Here is a 26,590-nt window from a genome sequence, read left to right on the forward strand (position 1 = left end):
TCCCCATCCAGCTTCCCATCCTCCTATTCACAATATGTACTGATTCATCATCCCCCCCCAAAGAAAATACATTTCTAGAGTCTGTGTAAGTCTTTGCTTTTGTATTCATGACTATATTGTTATAGAACTTGGCAACAGCAAGTGCTCATTCATTTCTCAATAGTCATGTCAGAGAATTAGTAAAAGGTACTGTGCCCAGTCACCAGTCACATTAAAACTTCAATAATCAGGCAAATTGGGAAAAGTGAGTGAAAAATCTCAATAATTTTTTGTTTGTTTTGCAAGGCAGTAGGGTTAAGTGACTTACCCAAGGATACACAGCTAGTAAGTTATCAAGTTCTGAGGTCGAATGTGAACTTAGCTCCTCCTCACTTCAGAGTTGGTGCTCTATCCACTGCACCACCTAGCTTCCCCCAATTATATAATTTTTAAAAGAAATTCAGTTTCATTTCTTTCAGCTGCATACAATAACTTCACCTAAGCTAAAAAAGCAGAGCTGCTTTGAAGAACCATTAGCAAACTTCATTAACATATAAAAGGACAAAATAAAGCATTGTAGAACTCAGCTTATAATTCTTAATTTCTTCTAAAATATTTTTAAAAACCCAACTTTGTTTAGACTGCTCTCTAAGCAGGTAAATGTTACCCTCTATTTATCAAATTCATGGTCTGTTCTATCATTCGTATATTGTTTTTTATAACTATTAATCTATTTCCTCACCTGCAAAATGAAGATGAAAAATACTGCCTCAATTAAGAGATTGTATGTAATAAATATCAATACTATTTTATTTCTATTTTCTATCAAGATATAAATATATTCAGCTCAAATAATATTATACAATATTTTCACTTTTTTAAAATATATCTCTTGTTTGTCTCCCCAATTCTTTACATCCAGAGCTTTCCTCACTCTTCTACCCTCCCTTCTCCAGAGATCTAATATAGTAAATACTCTAAGATACACCTTAAATGCTTACTGCTCTCTGCTAGGACTTTACATCTTTAGCTAGCAACTACTGTCATGGGCCTTTATTTGTAAACAAGGAAAATGTTCAAAAAATTTTATAGTTCCTTCTTATTTTAAAATAATGAGAAAGTAAGAGTTTGACCACTGTGGTAAAGTTTTATTAAAAGTTTCCAGAAAAAAAAAACAACAGAGACCTAGGATGACATGCCTTTTGACACCCAGTCCCCCTGTCTTTAAAATCAGAAAAAAACCCTCTTACACCAATAATCGGTGCCTGGATTCTATATAGAACCACTTCTAGTACATGCTGACTTTAATAGTGAAGTAGCTTCATTGGAGACAAAAGGGGAGGGGGAACTACATGGTTTTTTAAAGACAAATTCAAGAATTTTTTTAATCACTGAAGACCAAGAGACATCTTGAATTCATCTTTGCAAAATGAGACCAACTTCCCTTGAATTCTTATTATCTAAAAAAAAAAATGAAGAGGGTGGAATATAAAATCTATAGTCTATGATCATGAATTCATTTCCTGAAAAAATGCTAGATTAAAATGATGGGGGGGTTAGCAGCTAGAAAGGGAAGCAGTGACTATGTAAAAAGGAGTTTCTTCAAGAGTAAGTTAAGTCAGATTGATCTCATTTCTTATTCTGATAGGGTTAATCAGAGGGTGCTAATTTTTCTAGCTATTTTGTATTATTTTTATCTTTAAGAAAAAATATTATTTTATGGAGAACTCACACAGAGCAAGAGCTCACAAGACAGGGGTCCAAAGAAGTAACATGGAGACACCCCGAAGGTCTCATTGAAGAACTTTAAAATCGATGGTACAGCCAGGCAGACACTGGCACTGGACCATCCAGCATAGTGTACCCTCATTAGTGAGGGTGCTGCACTCTATGGGCAAGGCAGAATTGAAGCAACTCAAAGGAAATGTGACATCCATAAGTTTAGAATACCCTCCCCAATTGTTCACCTGGACTATCTGTGCCCAACCTATGGTGGTGCATTACAAGCTCATATTGGTCTGATCAGCCAGTCGGATACACTGTAATTTGTCTCATACATAATGATGTAATTTTGGTCTACTTCAATAATGATGGATAAGAACCAATTTTTAAGGGTAAGAAAAACTTATTTTATCTAAGCAGTTTATTTAGATTTTAGAAGAGCATTTTTTACTATTACACTAAATTTATTATGCACTTTAAAAAACCATATTGGGGGGTTAGGTGGCACAGTGGATAGAGTACTGGCCCTGGAGTCAGGAGGACCTGAGTTCAAATCCGGCTTCAGACACTCAATAATTGCCTAGCTGTGTGACCTTGAGCAAGCCACTTAACCCCACTGTCTCAATAAATAAAATTTTTCTAAAAAGAAACCATATGCAGTAATTCTGTTACACTTAACAATCCCATTTTCTTTTTCTGTTTGCCTGACTTTTGAAAAGTTCATGTGAGGTTTAAGTTCTTAATTTAAAAAGAAGTTTAAAATAAAAGTTTTTGACAAAGTCTCATGTGTAGTACTCTTATGGAAAAGATGAAGTACTTCAATGGTCAAATCCAGAATAGTAATTAATGATTTAATATCAACTTGGAGGAGGTTTCTACTAACATTTCCAGGAATTTCTCCAAGGACCATGTAGTTTTAACACTTAGATCAATGACTCTGATGAAGCATAGATGGCATGCTCTCACGTGGAAAGATGAAACAAAACTAGGGAGGGATTGCTAACTAACATGATGGATGACAGATTCAGATTCCAAAAGTTTTTGACAGGTTAGAATAATAGGATAAATCTAAAAGGAAAAACAAAATATCTTACATTTGTTTTTTTTTTTTTTTAGATTTTTCAAGGCAATGGGGTTAAGTGGCTTGCCCAAGGCCACACAGGTAATTATTGAGTGTCTGAGACCAGATTTGAACCCAGGTACTCCTGACTCCAAGGCCGGTGCTCTATCTACTGCTCCACCTAGCCGCCCCTACACTTGGTTTTAAAAAAAATCACTTTACAAGTATAATAATGTGTGAGTAGTGGCTTGATAACAGTTTACAAGAAAAGTTTAGAAAGAATTCAGATTGCACTACAAATTCAAAATTGTCACCAGTATGACTAGACAGACAAAAAAAAAAAAAAGCTTTACAAACTTCGACTGCAAGGAAAGGCACTGTGTCCAGGACTAGGCATATAATAATTCTGCTCTCATGTACTCCAGTAAAATCACATCTACAGAAGGACACTGTTAAGCAGGAGAGTATTCAGGAAGATAACAAGGATAATTTGAAGGCTTGTAGATCAGTCTATCTTGAGAATACAAAAATGAAGTTGAGGACGTTTAAGCAGAAGGTGATGATGATGATGATGATGCTCTTGAAAAAAGACAAAGACATCAAGAAGGTGATGCTATGACAAGCACATGAACTGAATTTGAGTGGGGGGGGGGGGGCGGAGTGCTGTACTAAGTCACCAGCCTTACTTTCTCCTCTAGACCCATCTAGGTCCAGTGACCAGATATGGATCAGGATGATTGGAGATGGTCCTGGATGACAGGCAATCAGGGTTAAACAACTTGCCCAGGGTCACATAGTTAGTATTTGTTATGGGTCTGAGGCCAGCAGGGGAGAAATAAAATCTATCTTCAAATTTGTGAAGGATTATCAAATAGAAAAGAGATTAGACTTTTGTCTTCATGGAAGAAACTAGATAAAAATTTTAAAGAGGGAGATTCATTATTGATATCAAAACATTTTTCATATAAAAAGAACTTAGGATTGATATAAAAAATAGTGAAATGAATTGTCTTGGGGAACAGTCTTGGAAAGTGGAAGTCCTCAAGAAAAAGCTGGAAGACCTATCAGGTATAAAACATATTTTATGAGTGTATATTTTTTCTTTATTATGGACGTTAATGAAAATTTGAAATAAACAAAAGGAACTTTAGGGGGGTTGGGGGCTTTTTGTTTTGCTTTTTTAACATATAGATTACATTTCTGGTATGCGTTGGATTAGATGGTCTTTCAAAAATGGGTTCAAGGAGTGGCTAGGTGGCACAGTGGATAGAGCACCAGCCCTGGAGTCAGGAGTACCTGAGTTCAAATCCACCCTCAGACACTTCATAATTACCTAGCTGTGTGGCCTTGGGCAAGCCACTTAACCCCATTGCCTTGCAAAAAATACTAAAAAGAAATGGGTTCAATTTTGTATATCAAATATCAAATTATAAGGATTATAAGTGTTTAAATCATCCAAAAGAGTAGTAGGATAGTAAAGAAAGTTTTTTTTATGTGCACAGCCATTCTATCATATAAGGATCAAATTAAAAAAATGAAGATACTTAGTTAGCTTGATGAAGAAAAGATTTGATGGAATGGGACAGTGGCGGAACAATAATGGTTTGATTTGTTCTGCTTGGTCCAAGAGAAAAGGACTTGGATGCAATGAATAGAAGTTGCAGTGGCTGATTAATCTAAGCTCAAGGAAAAAAAATCAGTTAACATAATCAGAACCATCAAGTAGAAAGAGATATTAAATTTGCTTTCACTTGGGCCTTCAAGCAAAAGCTGAATGATCATTTATGAAGATGTAAAAAGGAAATTCATGTAAATGGGATGAAATGGGCCATTGGGTGGTACAATAAGTAGATTATTTGGACCCAGAATCAGGAAGATTCATCCTGCTGAGTTTAAATCTGGCCTCAGACACTTATTAGCTAGGTGACCCTGAGCAAGGCATTTATCCTTGTTTGCCTCCTCTATAAATTTATCTGGAGAAGGAAATGGCAAACCACTCCAGCATCTTTGCCAAGAAAATGCCAGTGGGGTTGAAAATGACTAAAAAATGACTGAACAACAACAATGGGTTGAACTACATTTCTTTCAAATCAGATTTTGTCAAGTTCTTAACTTGTTCCAATCTAGTCCATTATGTTTCCCTTTCAAATCTATTGTACTTCTTCCTAGGATTTTCCAGTGTATGTACCATGAAACCAAGGATATTATCCATGTCATCATAATTTTTAACATCATTTTTTAACACTCTTGAGACAATTAAAAGTTAAAGGGGACTTTAAGTTATACAGTCTAATTTCCTGATTTTCAGATAAGAAAACTAAGATACAGAGTTAAATGCATTTGCCTAAAGTTGTGAACAACAACAACAAAAAAAAAAAAAATCCTAGCAGGAATTTGAACCCAGTCCATCTGATTCCAAATCTAATATTACCTATTCAAAAGTCAACCTATAGAGAAATATCAAAATGTGCTTTGACAGGATTAGTTCTGAGTCCTGTATCAATGAATCAAACAGTAAGCATTCACAAATCACTTACTACGATACCAGACATGATATTGGAATGTTATCCACAAAGTCAGTCCTTTAATCTTGGTAACATCAATTTGAGTGGAATCTTATTGTTGTAGTTCAGTCTTCATTTCCAAAGTGAATTGGATTTACATGGGGAAGAATAGCCCAAAGTCATCAGCCTCACTCACTTCCACAGTCACTGAAGTCCAGTGGCAAGACAAAAGTCAAAATGACTACAATGACTATAGGACGGGAAATCAAGTTGACTTTTTTTGGAGGGGAAGGAGAGGAAACAATACATTTTAGAATGCAATGTATCAATTACAGTTACCCAAATGTGTAAATGAAACAGCCGGATATAAGAACTAGAAACTAAGTTTACAAGGGTAGAGAAATTATTAGAGACATATTGGGTCACCAGGGCCCTTCATATTCTCATGTCTTTTTGATTTTTTATAAAAAATATACAAGTGTAATTTATGGACTAAAAATGACTTAATAAATTTCCCTCTAACCTCAGTGTTGGTTGAGTTTAAAAACTGTTAATTTTTGAAAAACTTGAATGAAAATTTACCAAAGAGTACATACAAACAAAAAAATGTTCAAGAGTTTGAAAGTAGACCTATAAACTCAAACTGAAAAATTATTACTAGTATCACTCAGACTGGGAAAGTTAAAAGTATTTAGGCAACACCCTTTGAGCATATACTTACTTCTAAGGGGAATGTGACAAAGGGCAAAAGCATCAGGAAAAATGAGATATGTTAGGTTTTAGAAGGAAAATATCTCCTAATCCTGAAACACCAGAATATCATACCAAAGGTGGGTTACAAAATGACTTTCTGTAAACTTCAAAATAGGTTCATGAATACTCCTAAAGTTATCTAAACATGACTGAGTTTCAATGCTATTTATTCAACAATAGCTATCATTTATATTGGCTGCCTAAAAGATAAGCAGGTTCCAAATTTCAACTATGATGTGGTAGGTGTCCTGGCTGGGCAGTGAATATTTTCTGGGAGAGGAAAAAAATTACATTTGAGGGAAAAGATCACAAGGAGTAAAAAAGGAGAAACACAATTTGAAGAAAAAAACTTTCTTCCTGCAGTTTCTTTTGTCCTACAACTGGGATTTGGAATATAGACATAGACACACACACACACACACATACAGAAAGATTCATAGCAAACTCAAACTGAAGAAAAGGACAATCAGGCAGGTGGTAAAGTGGTGTCACTCCCATCCCTAGAGAGGGGCCACACCAACTCCTCTTGTCTTGAGCATCAATGTCTGAGAATTTCCCAGAAGGAAGCAAGCTTCAAGTGGAATCCATCTGTTTAAACTTCCTACCAATACGGTTGCTTTAAAATCCCTTTCAAATGGTATTTTCTGAACATCAACCAAAAGGTGGAGCGATTTTTTTGCATGTGAGATTTCTACATATTTATTCACTAACTTTAATGATTAGCTACATAGTTAGTTAGTGTTCTGCCTCTTAAGTTACAGAAACACCAAGATGAGCACCCCAGGCAAATCAGAAGGATGGAAGACTTTCCTCCCCTTGCAAAGGCCCCTGGTATTTTAAGGAGGACCTGAAGAACTATATGAGAATATGAGTAAATAACTGCACAGGTCAAATTAAGAAATGCAGCAGCAGTGCTTCTCTCTAAAAAACAGCAAATACACATGACTCAACAAAATGCTGGTTTTTTCACTAGGGTCATAAAAGTTAAGCTATGGAAGGAATCTCTGAGCACACATGTCAAACAACAGATCATCCACAGGAAACTAGATTAAAATATAACTAGGAAATATTTAACAAAGTAAATATAAATACAATAAAACAAAGATGCATTTTAACACTGAAAATATCACCTAATCCTGAAACACCAGAATATCATACCAAAGGTGGGTTACAAAATGACTTTCTGTAAACTTCAAAAATAGTTTCTTGAATACTCCTAAAGTTCATCTGAACATGACTGAGTTTCAATGCTATGAAACCCACTGGGATCCTCATGTATGGGATGAGTGACCCCTGTCTATTTGAGTTTGACCCAGTGTTTTGGAGGATCATCTAGTCCAGCACCTTCTTTAATAAAAGAGGAAACCTAAGCATAGAAAGAGTGATGCCATAAAAAAATAAGAGTTGAAGTCAGAATCCAGCTCCTGTGATGACAGCAGGAAGATAGTTTTTTCTTCAGATTATGTTTCTTTGTTTTTACTCTTTGTTGTGATCTTTTCCCTCAAATGTATTTTCCCCTTTTCCAAAAAATATCATCATAGGAAGGACAATGCCACTCTCCACCTGTAACAGTGGGAATTAAGAAACAAGAGAATCACCATGACCTTTTATACTTTTTTTTTAATCCCGTATGGGATCAGGAGCACCTGAGTTCAAATGTGACCTCAGACACTTGGTAATGACCTAGCTGCGTGGCCTTGGGCAAGCCACTTAACCAACCCCATTGCCCTGCAAAAAACTTTTTTAAAAATCCCTTATTTATGGCTATGGAGTTTCGTGGCTTGCCCAAGGCCACACAGCTAGGTCAGTATTAAGTGTCTGAGGACGATTTGAACTTGGGTCCTGACTCCGGGGCCACTACACCAACCCACCTTTCATACTTTAAAGTCCTCTGAGGTCAGAGTGACAGCCACCGGCATCATAGTCACTCGTGAGCACCCATCAAAAGGTCAGAGGCCCCACCAAAAACTATTTCCACCATGTTTTTATGGCAGCAATTATTCACGCTCTGATGTAAAAGGGGAAAAAAAGTGCTACCGGTCCCTCTTCAACCCTACTAGCAACCACAAAAAAGTCTCATAAGAAAAGGAAAATTCTGATTTAGTGCCAAGGAGCCCCGTCTGCCTGCGCCTCCCCTTATCTGTGAGTCTGAATGAATCAGGCAAGAACATGAGGAACGCTACACTGTTACTGTTGCAACATTTCCATTCATAAAAGCGCTCTCAGCGCAGCGGGAAGCCGGCCGCCCGCGGGGAGGATGCGGGCGGCGGCCAGCGGGGGACGGCTCGGTCTGGCGGACTCGGGCCGCTCCCACAGGCTCACAGCCGCTTCCTTCGGCCCAGCCAGGCCCCGGGTGGCTTGCCTCAGTTTCCCCGCGTGTAAAATGAGCTGGAAAAGGAGGACTGGCGTATCTCTGCCCCCCCGACCGGCATCCTTCCTCGCTGCCCGCCCGCATCCGCACTGGGCTCCGCGGGCGCGGCCCTCGCGGGCACGGCCGGGGGCGCTGCTGCCCGGAGCCAGGCACACGCGCACGCGCACGGCCACGCGCGGGCCTCCCTCGGGACCCCGACCCCGGGCGGCGGCGGCCGGACGGCGAGGCGCGGACGGGCCGGGGAAGGGCGGAAGCCGGGGGCGCCGGCGCCGCAGGTCTCCCCCACGGGGCGAAGCTCCCTCCCGCCTCACTCACCAGAAGAACACGCGGGAGAGCAGGTTCGCGTTTTGCAAAGGGTTGGGCTTGGGGTCCTGGGCCACGGGCTGCATCCTGGCCGCCCCCCGCCCGGGGCCGCTCCGCTGCCGGCGGTGACCGGGGCGACCGGCGACGCTGGGGCCCGGAGCGGCCGCTCGGCACCTCCGCCCGCCGCCGGCTGGAAGCGCCCGAGCCAACCGGCGGGGCTTCCGGAACCCGGGGCCGGCGCCACGCCTCCTCCCGCCCCCTCCCGCCCCCTGCGCGCCCCGGAGCTGTGGCCGCGCCGGGCCGGGGCGCCCCGCAGGCGCAGGGGGGCCGGGCCGGGCCCGCGCCGGGGCTGGTGCGGGGCAGCCTGGCCCGCCGGGCCGGACCTCGGATCCCGGACCGGCTCAACCTCGCCGCGGCCGGGCCAGCTCCACTCGGCTCCCTTTTCTCTTAAAGCAACTAATTCCTACTCTAAAAATAAAGCATTGACACCAAAAGCAACAACTGGAGGAAAGTCCCTTTGTCTTCCGAAACCAAACCTCCTAAAATACTCCGTGGGGGGGAGGAAGATGAGGGGAACATGGTAAAACTCAACATAAACCAAATCTTTAAAAATCTAAAAAAAGGATGCTCTGGCCTCCTCCTGACCCTTAGAGAAGTGAGGTGCCCCAAGTGGAAGGCACAATGAGGCTGGGTTCCGAAGCATGACTTGGCCCCTCACCCAGGACTTCCCATGATTTGTGCATTCTAGAGAAAACTCCTTATCACCACATGTAAGGACAGCGCCGAGGCTAGCGGCTTTAAAGTGGGCTGGAGAGTTTAAAGAAGTTCTCCTTAGCACCGGGACGAGAGGAGCCAGTCAACAGAGAGAAGGCACTGGAATTAAGGGGATCAGGAAAGGCACATACATATAAACAGAATATATACAGTATAAATATACAGAATAAATTGGAATTAATCAACAGACAGAAGGCACTAGAATTAAGGAAGATCGGGGGCGGCTAGGTGGGCGCAGTGGATAAAAGCACCGGCCCTGGAGTCAGGAGTACTTGGGTTCAAATCCGGTCTCAGACACTTAATAATTACCTAGCTGTGTGGCCTTGGGCAAGCCACTTAACCCCATTTGCCTTGCAAAAACTTTAAAAAAAAAAAAAGGAAGATCAGAAAAGACAGACATATATAAACAGAATAAATATACAGAATAAATTGGAATTAATCAACAGAGAGAAGGCACTAGAATTAAGGAAGATCAGGAAAGGCACATATATAGAATATATACAGTATAAATATACAGAATAGGTTGGAATTAGTCGAGAGGAGGCACTTAGAACTAAGATTAAGATTTTCCAGGCTCGGAAAAAAATTTAGGATCATAGAACTGAGAGCAAGAATGGGACTTAAAGAGAACATTTAGTTCAACTTTTTACAGATTACAAGAACATCAAGACTTGAGACAGACTGTAACTTGCCCAAATTTACACTTAAGCTGCAAATAAACCCTGCCCTAAAGATTTTAAATACTGTACCTCTCCATTAGACTTTTACTCTCTCTCCTTTTGAATGAATGTTTTCCCACCACTTTTTCTTAGTTTTATCTGTTACAGGGAGGCAGAATGGTATGCAGGAATGTGGGCCTCTGTTTGGAGTCAAGAACTGAGTTCTAATTTCAAGTCATTTTTGGAATGCATTCATTTCCTCCTCCACTCTGCCTTCTGGATCCCCTAGCTTCAAGTCCCACTCAAAAATCCCACCTTTTATCTGAATCCTTTCCTGATCTCCCTTAATTCGAGTGCCTTCTCTCTGTTGGTTAATTCCAACTTATTCTGTATATTTATACTGTATATATTCTGTTTATATATATATATATATATATATATATATATATATATATATGTATATGTGCCTTTCCTGATCTCCCTTAATTCTAGTGCCTTCTTTCTCTGCTGATTAATTCTAACTTATTCTCTTTATTTATCCTATATATATTGTTTATATGTGTGTGTCTTTCCTGATCCCCTAATTCTAGTTCCTTCTCTCTGTTGATTAATTCCAACTTATTCTCTATATTTGTCCTGTATGTATATATATATATATATATATATATATATATATATATATTCTGTTTATGTACATATATATGTGCCTTTCCTAATCTCCCTTAATTCTAGTGCCTTCTCTCTATTGGTTATTTATACTGTGTGTATATATATATATATATATATATATATATATATATATATATATATATTTATACTGTATACATTTATACTGTATATATACTGTATATATATATATATTCTGAACATATATATTTATATATATTTGCATACACACATATGTGTGTATGTGTGCCTTTCCTAATCCCCTTTAATTTTAGTGCCTTCTCTCTGTTGGTTAATTCAAATTTATCCTGTACATATTCTACAAAAATATATACATGTATATCTATATATATATCTATATATATTCTATATGTGTGTGTGTATATGCCTTTCCTGAACTCCCTTAATTCTAGTACTTTCTCTGTTAGTCAATTCCAATTTATTCCTTATATATTATATTGTATATATTACATTATATTATATTATATTATATTATATTATATTATATTATATTATTTATACATACATGCCTGGCATAGCAGGTATTTATTGACTAATCTGTCTAGATTATCTGTATGAACTGGGGCAAATCAATTTAATCTCTGACCTTCAGTTTTTTTCACTTGTAAAATTAGAGAGTTGTACTGAATAATTTGTGAAGTTGATTCTGGCTCCAGTTCTATGATTTCTATTAGTCAGTTGATGAGCCTTTAGGGGCAGCTGGACAACTTGATGGATCAAACACAGAGCCTGATTCAAATCCAGTCTCAGATACTTGGCCATGTAACACCAGGCAAGTCATTTAACCTGTTTACTTCTGTTTCCCCCATCTGTAAAATGGGGAGAATAATGGTACCTGCCTCCCAGGATTGTTGTGGCTATAATAAAAGAGATAATAATTATAAAGAGTCTGGCTCATAATGAATTGTAATAATCTAGGTGAGAGATATTTGAGAGTGAATATATACATAGAAATATTTGTAATTTTCTAACAGCATAGTGCCTTATGCTGGAGTTTGATGAGTGTTGATTGAGTGAACCTTTATGTATATTGAATTGCACTTTTATGATCTTTTCATATGCTATTTTATGTTATTGCATTATATTCACTTATGCATTTGTCATCTCATCAGTGACTCTTCAAGGTCAGGATTCATGGCTTATTCATTTGTCTTTGTATTCCAATAATACCTTGTAATCAGGAAGTTTTCAGACCTTAGTTTTAGAGCTAGTGGACAGGCAGCTCAGAAATCTTCTAATCTGATGCACTAATTTTATAGAAAAAAGAAACAGAGCCCAAGGTTATCGAGATAGTAAGTAGAAATGTTAGGATCTGAAACTAGATGTTTATATTCCAAGCATATAATAATAGTGCCTGGTAAAATTAAATGCTTGTTGAATAATAGAAATAAACCAAAAGTCCATTTTCCTTTCCCTTTCCCCCAGAGGAGTTAACTATACACCAAGGTCCTACAACATTCCCTTAGAGCTTCCTCAACCAAATTAAAATGTCATTGGGACATATTTAACAAAATAAAATTTAAAATACAATAAAATGTTAATAATGTGGTTCTTTAAAGTCAAAATGTAGTATCTTCATATGACTTTGTGGCCCCCTTTTTCTTTTAGAATTTCACCCCAAAACCCTATGCCATGATGTGCAGTGAAATCAATTGCAAAGCTAAGAGTTGAGTTTCCTGGTTTGATTCAATCTCTATCTTACTTTTGCATTCTCTTTTGGGAAGGTGTGTGACCTGCAAGTTGACTTGAAGATACCTTTTTTAACCTGAAGTGAAGAACTAACTGACTTCAGTTTGGTATTTTCACAGATGTTCCTTCCTGCTGTGCTCTAATCCCTCCCACTTGTGATGATGGATATATTACATCACTTATGGAAGCTTCACTTTCTTCATGTGAAAATTAGGACGTTAAATCTGTTGACCTTTAAGGACCCAATCCAAATCTAATTGCCTGTAAAAGCCAATTAGGCATAGTAGAAAGATCACTGGACTTCAACAATTATGTCATAGGCTCATAGATTTTAGAACTGAAAGGAACCTCAAAAATCAAATAGTTGGGGGGGGGTTCTTAACCTTTTAGTGTCATGGACCTCTTGGGCAGTATGATGAAGATTATGCACTCCTCAAAATAATTTTTAAATACGTAACAGAAAAGATTACAAAGGAAACCAATTATATTGAAATACAATAAATTTTTTTAAAAGGAAAAACAATTTCGAAGACCAGATTAAGAACCCCTGATCTAATCCAACCCTTCATCTAACAGAAAAAGCAAAGAGCATTTTCTTTGTCCTGTCAGCTTGAATTCTGGCTCTGCCACCTGTTTCATCTCAAGCTGGCCACACAATTTCACTGAGATTTAGTTTCCTTAACTGTAAAATGAAAAGATTGGACTAAATGGACTAAAAAAGGACTCTAAGATTCCTTATGTCTTTTAAATTGAAGTCAATCTTAATTCTGCATGTTCTCTTTTGTGCCACTAGGTGTCCCCTCTTGATGGTTAGTAGCTTAACTTTTTTTAAAACAAAATATTTTGAATAGCTTACCTTTTATACAGTGTTTGGTAGTGGAGGTATTACTCATAGTCACATTTTCTTAACCAAAGCAGCCCTTTATTATCCAGTAACTAACAATTTTATGAGGATTCCTAAAAATATAGAAAATTTACAGGTGAAACCATAATTTTATGAAATCACAAATCTATGTGTATTAAATAACTTGTTTTTCTTAATGTGGCCCTTATTTCCTCTTATTACACCGTATATAAACAAAGTTATTTTACATAGCTAAGTTACATTCCTCTTTAATGTTGCATTGGATTTTCCAGCAGCCCAGGGGGCGAAACCAATTATCTTAATTTTGCCTCCTCTTTTACCTTCTATTTCCTGATCTAACTGTATCATATCTCTTAAGCCTGTCTCTTCTGTCCACTCAAAACTATAGCCCTAGTTCAGTCCTTCATTGCTTATTGCCTAGGCTATTTGAATATCCTTCAAATGTTTCCTTAATTTCAATCTCTAAAGTCATTGACCATATTTTCCTCTCAAGGTACAAGTAAGGAAACATGTTACTTCCCATATGTCCATTGCTTAGAGTATAAAATTTAAACCTCTTGTTCTCCATACTCATTTACTAATCTTTCTAATCATTTTCTCTATCTCTGCTGCTAGTCTCTGTCTCTCTTTGTGAGCTTCTTGGGAACAGGAACTGGTTTTTGTCTTTCTTTATATCCCCAGGGGCTTAGCATGGAGTCTGACCCATAATAGGTATTTAATAAATTCTTGTTGATGGACTGACTAAACCATATTTCATGTCAAATTCATATCTGTAGTCATGCTACAGACACAATTCTTAGTGGAGCAGGAACAATTAAATTGTAATTAGAAAAAATGTTTAACAAAATAAACAATGTTAATTTGTGGTTTTCTAAGTCAATATGCAGTTCTCTACTACTATAAGATAATTAATAAAAGGGGCCGATGGCCCTTTTAAATGCCTAAGATCCCTCATGGAACACCTTGAATAATTTATATGTCCTTGGAAGATTGAGTGTTACTGAGGAGTGAAATCCACTTTGGTTAACAGTTAATAAGATGGGGCAGCTAGGTGGCACAGTGGATAGAGCACCAGCCCTGGAGTCAGGAGTACCTGAGTTCAAATCTGGCCTCAGACACTTAATAATTACCTAGCTGTGTGACCTTGGGCAAGTCACTCTTAACCCCATTGCCATAATTAAATAAATAAAAACAGTTAAGGAGAGAATGAATTATAATGAGAGATGGGTTTATTCCAATGAGGTTCCAGGGGATCACTCAGTCTTAGATAAATATATTTATCTATAACCTTACCACCCTATCTAGGGTAGTCTAGAAGAAAGGGAGAATCCACTTCTACCCAGACTTATCTAGCTAAAACGTAATGGGCCAAAATCTGCCAGTTCACCTAAACTAAGATTTCCTTACCTTTTGATCAGATCTGAGTTTTCCCAGTGGGGTGCATTTGCCTAGGATCCTATCTTATCATCAGCCCTGCCCTTCAAAATATAACTGAATAACCCACAGGGGTTGATTTCTGAATGAAGAAATTAGAAAGAGCAAAAAACCTTAGTCCTAGTTCAATAATTGGTTATTAATATAAGAGAGAAGTAATGATTTCTTGCACATATATCTAGAAGACAGAATACTATAATATTAATGATACCATTTCCCTATTTTTTTCAAAGAATTAGAGTTAGAAGAGACCCATATATATAGACAGGAGACACTTCTACAGTCATCCTTAGCACATAGTCATTATTCAACATCATCTGAAGACTCCCCCAGAATGGAAAACCACCCAAACCAATCCATTCTATTATTAGAAAACTGTAATTATTGGGAAAATTTTTCTTAAATCAAGTCTAAATCTGCCTTTCTACAATTTTACATATTCGAAAGCTTTGTAGTTTAGAATTTTGTTCACTCTGCCTCTATACTTAAATTTATAATAGAAATTTGTTCAGGAGGTATTCAATAAATGTTATATGAGAACAGTTAAGGTCTGTTTTTAAAAAAAGAGAATAGATCATCAGACGTGAGGGCATAATTATGAATAATTCTTGCTTAGCTATTTTAAGCTTAACCATTATCCACCATACATTATTATTAACTTCCCAAAGCTAAAACATGTTTCAAAATTCTTGTCACATCTTGCTACTACCATTTTCAGTTAAGTACAAGAAAAAACATTTACTGAAAGTTGCTTGAAATTACTTTGTTTCTCCTCCAAAATAATGATATTGTACTCTTTTGAGCTTTTGTTCACATCAATTAAGAAATAAAAAAAAATATTGTTGATAATTTTTTTATTTATCCTACTTTATTCTTTTTTTAATATCCAATTATAAAATCCTACTAAGAGAATGACCTTGAATAAATCACTTCTGAGCTTAAATTTCTTCAACTCTAGCATGAGGAGTTTGGATTGATTATCTCTAAGCCAGACAGCTTGGAAATTCTATGGGTCTGTTAAAGTATAGCACCCAGTTCTGGTTGCTATATTTTAGGAAGAACATTAATAACTAAAATAGGTCCAGCAAATCCTACCAGTGGGTGAGAAATCCCAGGCTTACATCATTTCAGAATTGGTTGATGACAATGTTTAGTTTTCAAAAGGAAAGATTTAAGGAGGGACATAGAATCTGAAGAACTCTCTGGTGTACTATGGATTAAACTTTGATTTTGCTCCAAAGGGCATAGTTAGGAAAATTTATGCAAATTTCAGGGAAGGAAATTTATGCTTGATGCAAAAGAAAAACTTCCTAACAATTAGAGTAGGTCAGAAGTGAAATGGACTGCCATAGAAGGTAGAGTATTCCTTTTGTAGAGGTTTTCAAGTCAATGAGAATTTATTAAGGTCTTGTACTCAGTGCTAGGGATACAAAGGATAGCAAAAACATTGGCCCTACCCTCAAGGAGTTATCATTTTAATGAGTGAGGCAACATGCAAATGACTATGTTCTACAAGATTTTTACAGGGTAAATGAAAGGAACCCCGGGGTAGGAAGAGAGTGGCAAGAAGACTTGGCAAGGTTTCCTGAATAAAGTGAGAATTAAGCTGAGTCTTGAAGGAAGCCAGGGAATCTAGGCAGAGGAGAAAAGACAGAAAACTTCCAAGAATGGAGGACAGCCAGTTGAAAAAAAACAACACAGAGTTAGGATAAGAAATTGGGAAATAACAGGTGGGCCAGTATAGCTGAATCACAGAGCTCATGAAAGGGAGTTAGGTATAAGAAAACTGGAAAAGTAGGAAGAAGGCAAGTAATGAAGGATTTTATTTTTGATCTTAGAGGTGAATATTTTTTAAAGGGGAAGGGGTGAATGTTGAATGATTAGACTTGTGCTTTAGGAAGATCACTCTGACAGATGAGTGAAGGATGAACTGAATTGGGGACAGATTTGAGGTGAGTACAATCAGGCTGTTGCAATAGTTAGGTATGAAGTGATGAATGCCTATGCAGAGGTAATAGCAGTGTCAGAGGAGATGTTACAAAAGTGACATTTACAATCTGCTGGTTGGGTGGTATACCCTCAATAGTGTAATAGAATTTTTTAAAAAATGGATTTGGGAAAAAATAAAGTTTAATTTTTGACATGCTGAATTTATAAATCAACAGAGTGGTTAGATTAGATAAGTAGAGCCAATAATCATTAGCACAAAAATGATAATTGAATGCTCCTGAGATCACCAAATGAACTAACATATGAAAAGGAGAAGCTTAAGGGACATCCAGTTTGTGGTGTCAAGATATTTGGTGATAGCCTGTTTCTCCAAGCTAAAACCCAGTAAGCAACCTTGGCATAACAACAATCCTTTGCATTCTGAATGTGCTCATCCTTTGACAGAGTATTGCTTTTATCAGTACCAGTTATTCACTGAGAGATTTATGGTTTTCATGTTACTCAATAATTGTTTAGATTTATTAAAACTCCCCCTTTTTTCCAGATACCTGAGAGTTATGTGCCACAGCCCAAAGCCATCCATCACATCTCTTAACATGCTTATAATCCTTTTGTCTTACAATTGTCAAGTGAACCCAACCAGGTACTGTACTCCTGTTACCACCATGATTATTCTGGTTATATACCCACTGAATGATCACCAGTCTCAACAACCCTTATACAACCAAGAGATTGTTCCCATGGGATCCAAGAATGCCTGTATTGTCCCAAGAAATGCCAACCACAGGAACTGTTACTTAAGACCTAAGAATGATTGTGTTGATTTTTTTTTTTTTTTTAGCGTATATAAACCCTGTCTTTGACTCACCATGTTAAATCCTCCAACTTAGGGGAACTTTCTTATAAGCGTTTTCCTCGCTCTGAAATTATTAAACCATTGCTTGATTCTTGAAGACACTTGCCTCTGTCCTACTTTTTTTCTGCTTTGGCCATCCACAGTTTAGAAACTAGTTCCAATCCAGTTAATAGCATGACCAGTTTCAAGATCAGCAAAGGAATCTGAGAAAAAGAAAAATCAGAAGAGAGTAGTGTCATGAAAACCTAGTGAGAAGGGAACATCAAGGAGAAATGGGTGATTAACAAAGTCAAAGTTTCAGAAAGATCAAGAAGATTGAAGATTGAGAAAAGTTCATTGAATATTCCTTGTTGTTATTTGATCCTATATTCTTGAAGAAGACCATAACATCAGGAGATGCCATGAATTGTAAATGAATTGAATTTAAGTAAGGGAGAGTTGTATAAAGTCACCAGCCTCACTTTCTCCTCCAGAATCATCTGGGTCCAGTGGCCAAATATGAATTAGGATGACTGGAAATGGCCCCTGATGTTGTAGAAGCTTTTTTAAGCTAGGGTCTTTTCCAGATCTTGGTTTGCCTGAGGTCATACTAATTCAGTGAGGTCATACTAATTCGGTGATTAAAGTTAGGTAATGTTTGTTTTGCTTCTTTTTTTTTTTCTTTTTTTAGTTTTTGCAAGGCAATGGGGTTAACTGGCTTGCCCAAGGCCACATGGCTAGGTAATTATTAAGTGTCAGAGGTCGGATTTGAACTCAGGTACTCCTGACTCCAAGGCCAGTGATCTATCCATTGCGCCACCTAGCTGCCCCTGTTTTGCATTTTCAAAGAAGACCAGGACATCAAGGAGCTGATGCCATGACAAGCACATGAATTGGATTTGAGTGAGAGGAATGCTGTGCTAATCCCCAATCTCACTTTCTCTTCCCGAGCCATATGGGTCTAGTGGCCAGATATGAATCAGAACAACTGAACATGGCCCTGGGTGCGAGGCAGTCTGGTTTAAGCGACTTGCCCAAGGTCACAGCTAGTAAAGAGTCAAATATCTGAGGCTGTGTTCAAACTCCCATACTCCTGATGAATAGAGTACTGCATCACCTAGAATTATGCAAAGAATGGCCTATTTTACCAAGCCAAAAATATTTAAATTTGACAGCTAAGAGATCACTGGCAGCTCTGACAACTTAAGTGCTTACATACAAGCTATTTGAATCCCTCATGGTCAGGGTTAACCAATTAACATTAAAGTCATTTAAGTAGGGGAGGTCCTAAATAATGCTTTAAGGACCATGCCCCAAGTAAGAGAGCCTGCTTTTCCCTTTAAAAATGTATCAAAATATCCCAGCTATTAGGGAAAGAATTTTCTAGTTGAAAAAATACTAGGAAAACTGAAAAGTCTGGCAGAATCTGAGTAAAGACCCATATCTCATTCTATCTGCTCAGATAAGCTCAAAGGGTAATATCTTAAGAAAATTAGTGGAACCTGGAAGAAATTACCTGTCAGATCTATGGATAGGGGAACAGTTCACAACCAAAAAAAAAAAAGATAAAATACATAATTTTGATCACATAAAATTTAAAAAGTTAGCCTCAAATAAAACCTATGTAGCTAAAATTGGAAGAAAAGCAAGAAAATGGGGGTTGGAAGGAACCTTTGCAGTAAATTGCTTTAATGAAGTTCTCAATTGTCAAATATTTAAGACACTGAACCAAAATCTGAAAAAAATAATAGCTGTTCCCCAATTGAAAATGATGTAGGGAAATGAAAAGATAATTTTCAGAGGAAAAAAATCAAGGCTATGTATAACCATATAAACAAAATTTTTCAAATCACTAATAATTAGAGAAATTCAAATTAAAATAACATAAAAATTTTATGCCATCAGATTGAACAATGGCAGAAAATGAAAATGACTACTGGAGAGAACATGAGAAAGTAGATACATTATTGTACAGAGGGTGGGACTGTGAACTAATTCAACCTCTCTGGAAAGAAGTTTGAAATTGTGCCCCAAAACTATTGAACTGTGCATACTCTTTGACTTAGTAATATAACTTTTAGTTCTATATCCCAAAGAGATCAAAGTAAAAGGGAAAGGACCTATATGTACCAAAAAATATTTATTGCAGCTCTTTATGTGGCAGCAAAAATTTGGAAACTGAGAGAAGGCTCATTAATTGGGGAATGGTCAAACAAGTTATAAGTATGAATGTTATGGAAGGCTATTGTGCTCTAATAAATGAGAAAAGGGGGAGGTGTTGGAAAAACCTGGAATCAATCTTTTATGAATTTTGTTGGTGATGAAGGTAAAGTTAGGTAGGCAGGTAGCCTGGGACCTGGTTGGAAAGGATCTTTTTTGAGTAGGAGAATGATGATATATACATACATACAAATATATGTGTACAAATGTGTACAAATATATGCTATTTTATTCAATTTAATTGGGAAAGAATGTATAATATTGATTGAGGCAGAGTAAGCTTAAACACAAGCAAACTATGAGACTAGAATGAACAGCTGGGAGTGATGTTAAAAAATAAAAATCAATTAATATTTATTGATTGTTGTAAATAGGAAAGTAGGCCAAAAAGTCTCAGAACTATAAAGTCTTTGACACTAGAAAAAAGGAAGTCCAAAGGAGAGACAGTTTTCCAGGGAAAGAATTAATTTTGGTTTGAACAGGTTGTGTTGAAGTCAGGGACTATTTGTATTTTGGCACTTCTCTGTACTCTTTAAGTACTTAGCACAGAATCTGGCAAATATTAAGCACTTAATAAATGCTTAGTGTTGATGGATTTGAGTATGTATGCAAATGAAAATGCTCATCAGGTAGTAAAAGACATAATACTAGGACTCAGAAAAGAGTTCTGATCAGGTGGAATTGTTTTGTGACTCATTCATATGGAGGAAATGGTCAATAGTATGAGTGAAGAAAGCCTTTATATGGGAGAATGTATTATTTATAGTCAAGGACTAAGCCTTCAATGGGAGGAAGAGGATCCAACCATTAAGAAAGAGAAAGCAGAGGTAGACGTGACATCCAGAACATCATGATCTTGCTAAGGAAGTCAAGGGAGGAGTTTTAAGAAGAATGGGTTAGTCAACAGAGATCAAAAGGATGAGAAACAAAAAAAGGACCTTTCCAGCTCCATGATTCTAAGTCCTATCTCTTCTCTTATTGTTTTCTATTCTCTGTGTATTCAGAGAAATTCAGATGTAGAACTTAAATAACCTCTCAGAGAATCTTAAATATCTCATATTAAACCAGTGATATCCCATGGTTTCTAAATTCTCCCTCCCTCCCATGTTCTTATCAATTTTCTAATTGAATTTTTCTTTTCCCCCCATGTGTGTTTGCTATGAATTCCTGATGATCAGAATGATCTTTCTTATTATTTTCAAGAACAGCAAAGTTCCTACCTAATTTGTGACTTCCCAAGGAGCAGAGAGGAAAGGTAAAAAGACAAAGTGTTCCATGGTGTGGCTGCTTGAAAGTCAAGAGCCCACATCCTGCCATTGATCCTCAAGTAGACCTCCAGCAGGATGTGACCCACAGGCTTTTCCTCCTCTGGTTTCCCCAAACAGAAAATGCCGTTCTTTGTCTAGACCCTGCTTTGATGGATTATGGTCATAACCATTTATCTGAAACTAAATGAAAACACAGCCACTTATAATTCAATTTGTGTAGATGTTTGTTCTTGTTGGTTGCTAAGTTGAATGCGGTGGCCCATCATACTTTTTATGGGTTTAGATGAGACATAATTCTTAAAGCAATATATTCAAGGGTTTTTTTAAATTTTTATAAAGAATGGGCTTTGGATATTGTTGTTCATAATGCATTTCTAAGGTTTGACCAACAACCTGTCTGATCCTTAGATACTGATGTTTTCCTATGACAAATATAAAATTAGCTGTACTCACAAATTAATTTTGTGTGGGTAGGATTTGGGGCTTTATTTTCTTTCTAGTTTTGTTTTATTTTTAAAGTCAGCTTTAGGGCAGTTGGTGGTTTAGTGGATAGTGCACCAGCCCTGGAATCAGAAAGACCTGAGTTCAAATGTGACCTCAGACACTTATGACCTTGGACAAGTCACTGAACCCTATTATCCAACAAAAACTTTTTTAAAAAGGCAACTTGAGTTCTTGTCTTACCAACCAGCAAAAGGAATGTTTTGGAGGTGTGCAAGAAAGACTTGTGATTTGGTGGTCAAAAGACCTGTATTGTTTAATGAGTTAGAAAAAGTTGTAAGTAAATTCATATGGAGTAATAAAAAGTCAAGAATTTCCAGGGATTTAATGGAAAAAAGTGAAAAAGAAGGGGGCTTAGCCCTACCTGAAATTATAAAGCATCAGTCATCAAAACTGTCTGGTATTGGATAAGAAATAGGGTGGTGGACCAATGGAATAGACTAGGTGCAAAAGCAAGAATTGAATATAGTAATCCTACTGTTTGATAAATCCAAAGAGTCCAGCTATTGGCATAAAAACTCTCTCTTTGATAAAAACCTGTTGGGAAAATTGGAAGTTAGTATGGAAGAAACTTAGATTAGACCAACACCTAACACCCTTTTTACCAGGATAAGATCCAAATGATTATAGGATTTAGACATAAAAAAACAATACTATAAGCAAATGAGAAGAACAAGGACTAGTTTATCTGTCAGATCTATGGAAAGGGGAGCAGTTTATGACTAAGGAAGAGATGGAGAACATCATTAAAAACAAATTAGATGATTTCAATTACATTAAATTAAAAAGCTTTTGCACAGATAAAGCCACTATAACCAAGATCAAAAGAAATGTAGTAAATTGGGAAAGTCTTTACAACTAATGATTCTGACAAAGGACTCATTTCTAAAATATACAGAGAACTGAGTCATAGTTTTTTTTAAAAAAAGCCATTCCCCAATTGACAAATGGTCAAAGGATATGCAAAGGCAATTTACAGATGAGGAGATAAAAGCAATCCATAGTTTTATGAAAAATTGCTCTAAATCATTACTTATTAGAGAAATGCAAATTAAAGCTTCTCTGAGGTACCACCTCACACCTCTCAGACTGGCCAATATGACCAGAAAGGATAATGATCTTTGTTGGAAGGGTTGTGGGAAATCTGGGACACTATTACACTTTTGGTGGAGCTGTGAACTCATCCAACCTTTCTGGAGAGAAATTTGGAACTATGCCCAAAGGACAACAAAAATGTGCATACCCTTTGATCCAGCAATACCACTACTGGGGTCTGTACCCTGAAGAGATGATGAAAAAGGCTAAAAACATCACTTGTACAAAAATATTCATAGCAGCACCCTGTTGGTGGTGGCAAAGAATTGGAAATCAAGTGAATGTCCTTCAATTGGGGAATGGCTTAGCAAACTGCAGTATATGTATGTCATAGAACACTATTGTTCTATTAGAAACCAGGAGGGATGGGAATTCAGAGAAGCCTGGAGGGATTTGCATGAACTGATGCTGAGTGAGATGAGCAGAACCAGAAAAACACTGTATACCCTATCAGCAACATGGAGGTGATGTTCAACCTTGATGGACTTGGTCGTTCCATCAGCGCACCAGTCAGGGACAATTTGGGGCTGTCCGCAATGGAGAATACCATCTGTATCCAGATAAAGAGCCATGGAGTTTTAACAAAGTTCAAGGACTATTCCCTTTAATTTAGGAAAAAAAACCCAGATGTCTTACTATCTGATCTTGTTATCTCTTATACTTTTTGTTCCTTCCTTAAGGATGTGATTTCTCTCTCATCATACTCAATTTGGATTGATGAACAACATGGAAACAATGTAAAGATTGACAAATTGCTTTCTGTTGAAGGTTGGGGTGGGGGAAGGGAAGTAAGATTGGGGGGAAATTCTAAAACTCAAAATAAATAAAATATTTAATAAGAAAAAAAAGACCTGTATTGAAGCACCAGGTCCTCAAGCTATATGACCTTAGGTAAATCACTTTTTGGGTCTGTTTTCTCATCTATATAATGAGGATATTTGCTTAGCTAAATTTTAAGGTCTTTAAGAATCTTAACTTTTAAATATCTATTAATTCTGATTCTTTTCAGTAAGGTATAACAGCAAAATTGTTTGAAATACTGAAAGTATTATTAGTCATTAAACATTAAGTGAATACTATTTTTTAAGCTAAGAACTATACTAGTACTGGGAATCTGAAGAAAGGCAAAAGAGAGTTAGGTAACAAGTGGATAAACTTAGATGCTAAGTATATGGTTTGAGATAACTTTTTTTCCTTGTTGGTCAGTGTTTTATGATATCTTGTTGAGAACTGATCCTGAAGCTGAGAATGTATGCATGCTTTTTCACTATCTGAAATCTGTGAATCTCTACCATTATGTCATAAGTTAGATGATCTTCAGCAGAAATCAAAAACATCTTTCTAAGTGCTAGATTAAAAGAACTTCACATGTAGTTTTAATTTGAATTTATAATTCTTATGGAGTTGATATACTAAGTAAATTTGTTTCAAGACAATAGAAATTCATTTAATCATTGTCAGACATTTTAAAGGCAATATTTGTTCATTTTTTAAAAATTTGTTTTTCCAACTATATGTAACAGTAGGTTTTACCAATCATTTTTACAAGGTTTTGAATTAAACATTTTCCCCCTCCCTCCCTTCCCTCCCCCCTCCCCCTAACAGAAAGCAATCTGATATAGGCTGTATATGCATAACCATGCTAAACGTAGATCTATATTGATCATCAGCAAATATTAAGATTTTTTCTGTAAATTCAGTCATAGCCTTGGACCTAATGAGGAGGATATAGTTGTGTGACCTTGGGCAAGTCACTTAACCCTGATTGTCTCTCATCCAAGGCCATCTCCAGTCATCCTGATTCATACCTGGTCACTGGACCCAGATGGTTCTGGAGGAGACAGTGAGGTTAGTGACTTAGCACTGTATCCCCTCGCCCAAATCCAATTCACCTGCTTGTCATGGCATCACCTCCCTAATGTTGCTGTCTTCAAAAATGAAGGGGCAGCTAGATGGTGCAATGGATAGAGCAACAGCCTTGGAATCAGAAGGACCTGAGTTCAAATCTGACATCAGACATTTAAAAATTATCTAGCTGTGTGACCTTAGACAACTCATTTAAACCCATTGCCTTGCAAAACAAAAAGGAAAATGAAGGACAAATACTTTTATTAATGTGGGGGTTGTAAAGAAATATTGGCCATAGTTCCTGCCTTTCTGAAGTTTAAAGTCTAGAAGAGGAAAAAAAAAGATAAGAGATATTAAAACACACCAAATTAGGAACTAAAATATCTAATGCATATTTATAAAAACTATAAGAATTCAAAGAAGGGAAAAGAATTAGTACTAGGTAATAGTAAAGGAAGGAAGAATGTCCATATTATAATAAGGACTAGAGTCTTTATATTTTGAAAAATGTATCCCCTTCTTCAAATAGCTTTCCCCTCACCTCCTTTCTGTCTCCTTGTCTAAAGGGATCTATCCACTTCTCATATGTTATCTCTCCCATTAGACTGTGAGTTCTTTGAGAACTGGGGCTGTTTGGTGTACATGGATAAGATCTACACCTGATGAAAAGGTGTAAATGGGTTGAAATGTGCACTCATGGAGAGATTCTCCTCATGAGGGAGCTCACTGGTGAAAGAACTTGTAAACTCTTTGAGGACAGGGTCTATATTTTGCTCCTTTTTGTATCTCCAAGTCCTGAATTGGAACATAGTAGACACTTAATATTTATTGATTGATGCAGCATAACATTTCTGGACCTCAGTAGCCCTTTCCACTTTTCATATTCTCTAATTCTAATGTATATTAGGATGCCAACATTTAAATGAAAATAACAAATAATCCATTAATTTCCTGTCCATTACTTGAATAACAAGCTTGATTTTTTACAAATCTCCACCGACTTTAAACAATCACAGAAAGGGAAACTTAGGTCCAGAGATGTTATTGCACATCAATCAATCAATAAATATTTATTAAGTGTCTACTGTGTTCCAGTTCAGGACTGGAGATACAAAAAAGGCAAAAGATAGTCCCTTGTTCTCAAGGAGCTTATAATCTAAATCACTCTTTCACTTTCACTACTCTCTTAATATCCAACCCTGTGCTAAATTTACTATTCATCTGTGGTGTCTGTTCATGATATTAATTAGAACCTTCACTTAAGTTCATCCATTCTAGTCATGGATGACTGAGTTGTGGGAATGGGATAGTGAATGCTAATAGTCACACCTATTCTATATCACCCATAATTAGTTTTACCAGTGAATTTGGATGTGACCAGTCTCAAAAGTCAATGATTAATAAATGCTTAACTACAAAAGGGCTATATTTTTCCTTTTTTCCCTGTGGAACAATGCAATGTAAGGGGGAGAGGGAAGGTGGTTATAGTGTTGTTAAAAAAAACAGAACAAGAAAAGAAACAAGAAGTGGGGGGAAGAATCAGTGAAACTTTTTTTAAAAATCATAGAAAAGAAAGACTTTTAGAAGGAAACACAGGACAAGCAGGACAACTCTAAAAGAAATATGTTGAATTTATACTTTTTAATAAAAAAGAAGTAATGAGATGATTTTTTTTACATATAATCCTCTTTCGCTGCCCTACTTTGCTGTTTTAGAGGAGTATTTGTTAATTCAACATAAAAAATTAATTTTTAAAAATCAGCAATGAAGATTTAGATTATGTATGCTCCTTTATCTTATGTACCATTTTCATGGGTTGACAAAGATCAGTAGAGCAGTTAATATGTGCTGAGAAGAGGTAGGGGTTAAAGAAAGATTTTTTCCTAGGGTCATAAGCAAAGATCCTTTGGCCAATAATAAAAAAGAGGCAATTTCTAGTAGGAACTATTAATCCTATCATAATTCCCTTATGGGAGAATTGCCTTCTGGTTTCTGTAGGAGGCTGAGGTAATTGCTTCTGCCCATTTGGGAGACCTCTCCCACCAAACCTTTCCACGTGGGCAAACATACAGT

At 37.0% G+C, this 26,590-nt stretch overlaps 1 protein-coding gene across 3 annotated transcripts in view; it reads right to left on the bottom strand.

Annotated features, from left to right (window-relative positions):
• Positions 1-8,844, bottom strand: part of ABCC4 (ATP binding cassette subfamily C member 4 (PEL blood group)) — a 273,974-nt gene extending 265,130 nt beyond the window's left edge. For 2 of the 3 annotated variants that reach the window (XM_074191906.1, XM_074191904.1), the window contains exon 1: positions 8,705-8,844. In XM_074191906.1, the coding sequence (XP_074048007.1) occupies positions 8,705-8,778 (74 nt within the window). In that variant the 5' untranslated portion in view covers positions 8,779-8,844. The remainder of the gene's footprint in view (positions 1-8,704) is intronic. The other variant, XM_074191905.1, reaches the window with a different exon arrangement.
• Between the last annotated feature and the right edge of the window lie 17,746 nt (positions 8,845-26,590).

Source organism: Macrotis lagotis, chromosome 6, assembly GCF_037893015.1.
Source record: "Macrotis lagotis isolate mMagLag1 chromosome 6, bilby.v1.9.chrom.fasta, whole genome shotgun sequence".
NCBI classification, from domain to species: Eukaryota; Metazoa; Chordata; class Mammalia; order Peramelemorphia; family Peramelidae; genus Macrotis; species Macrotis lagotis.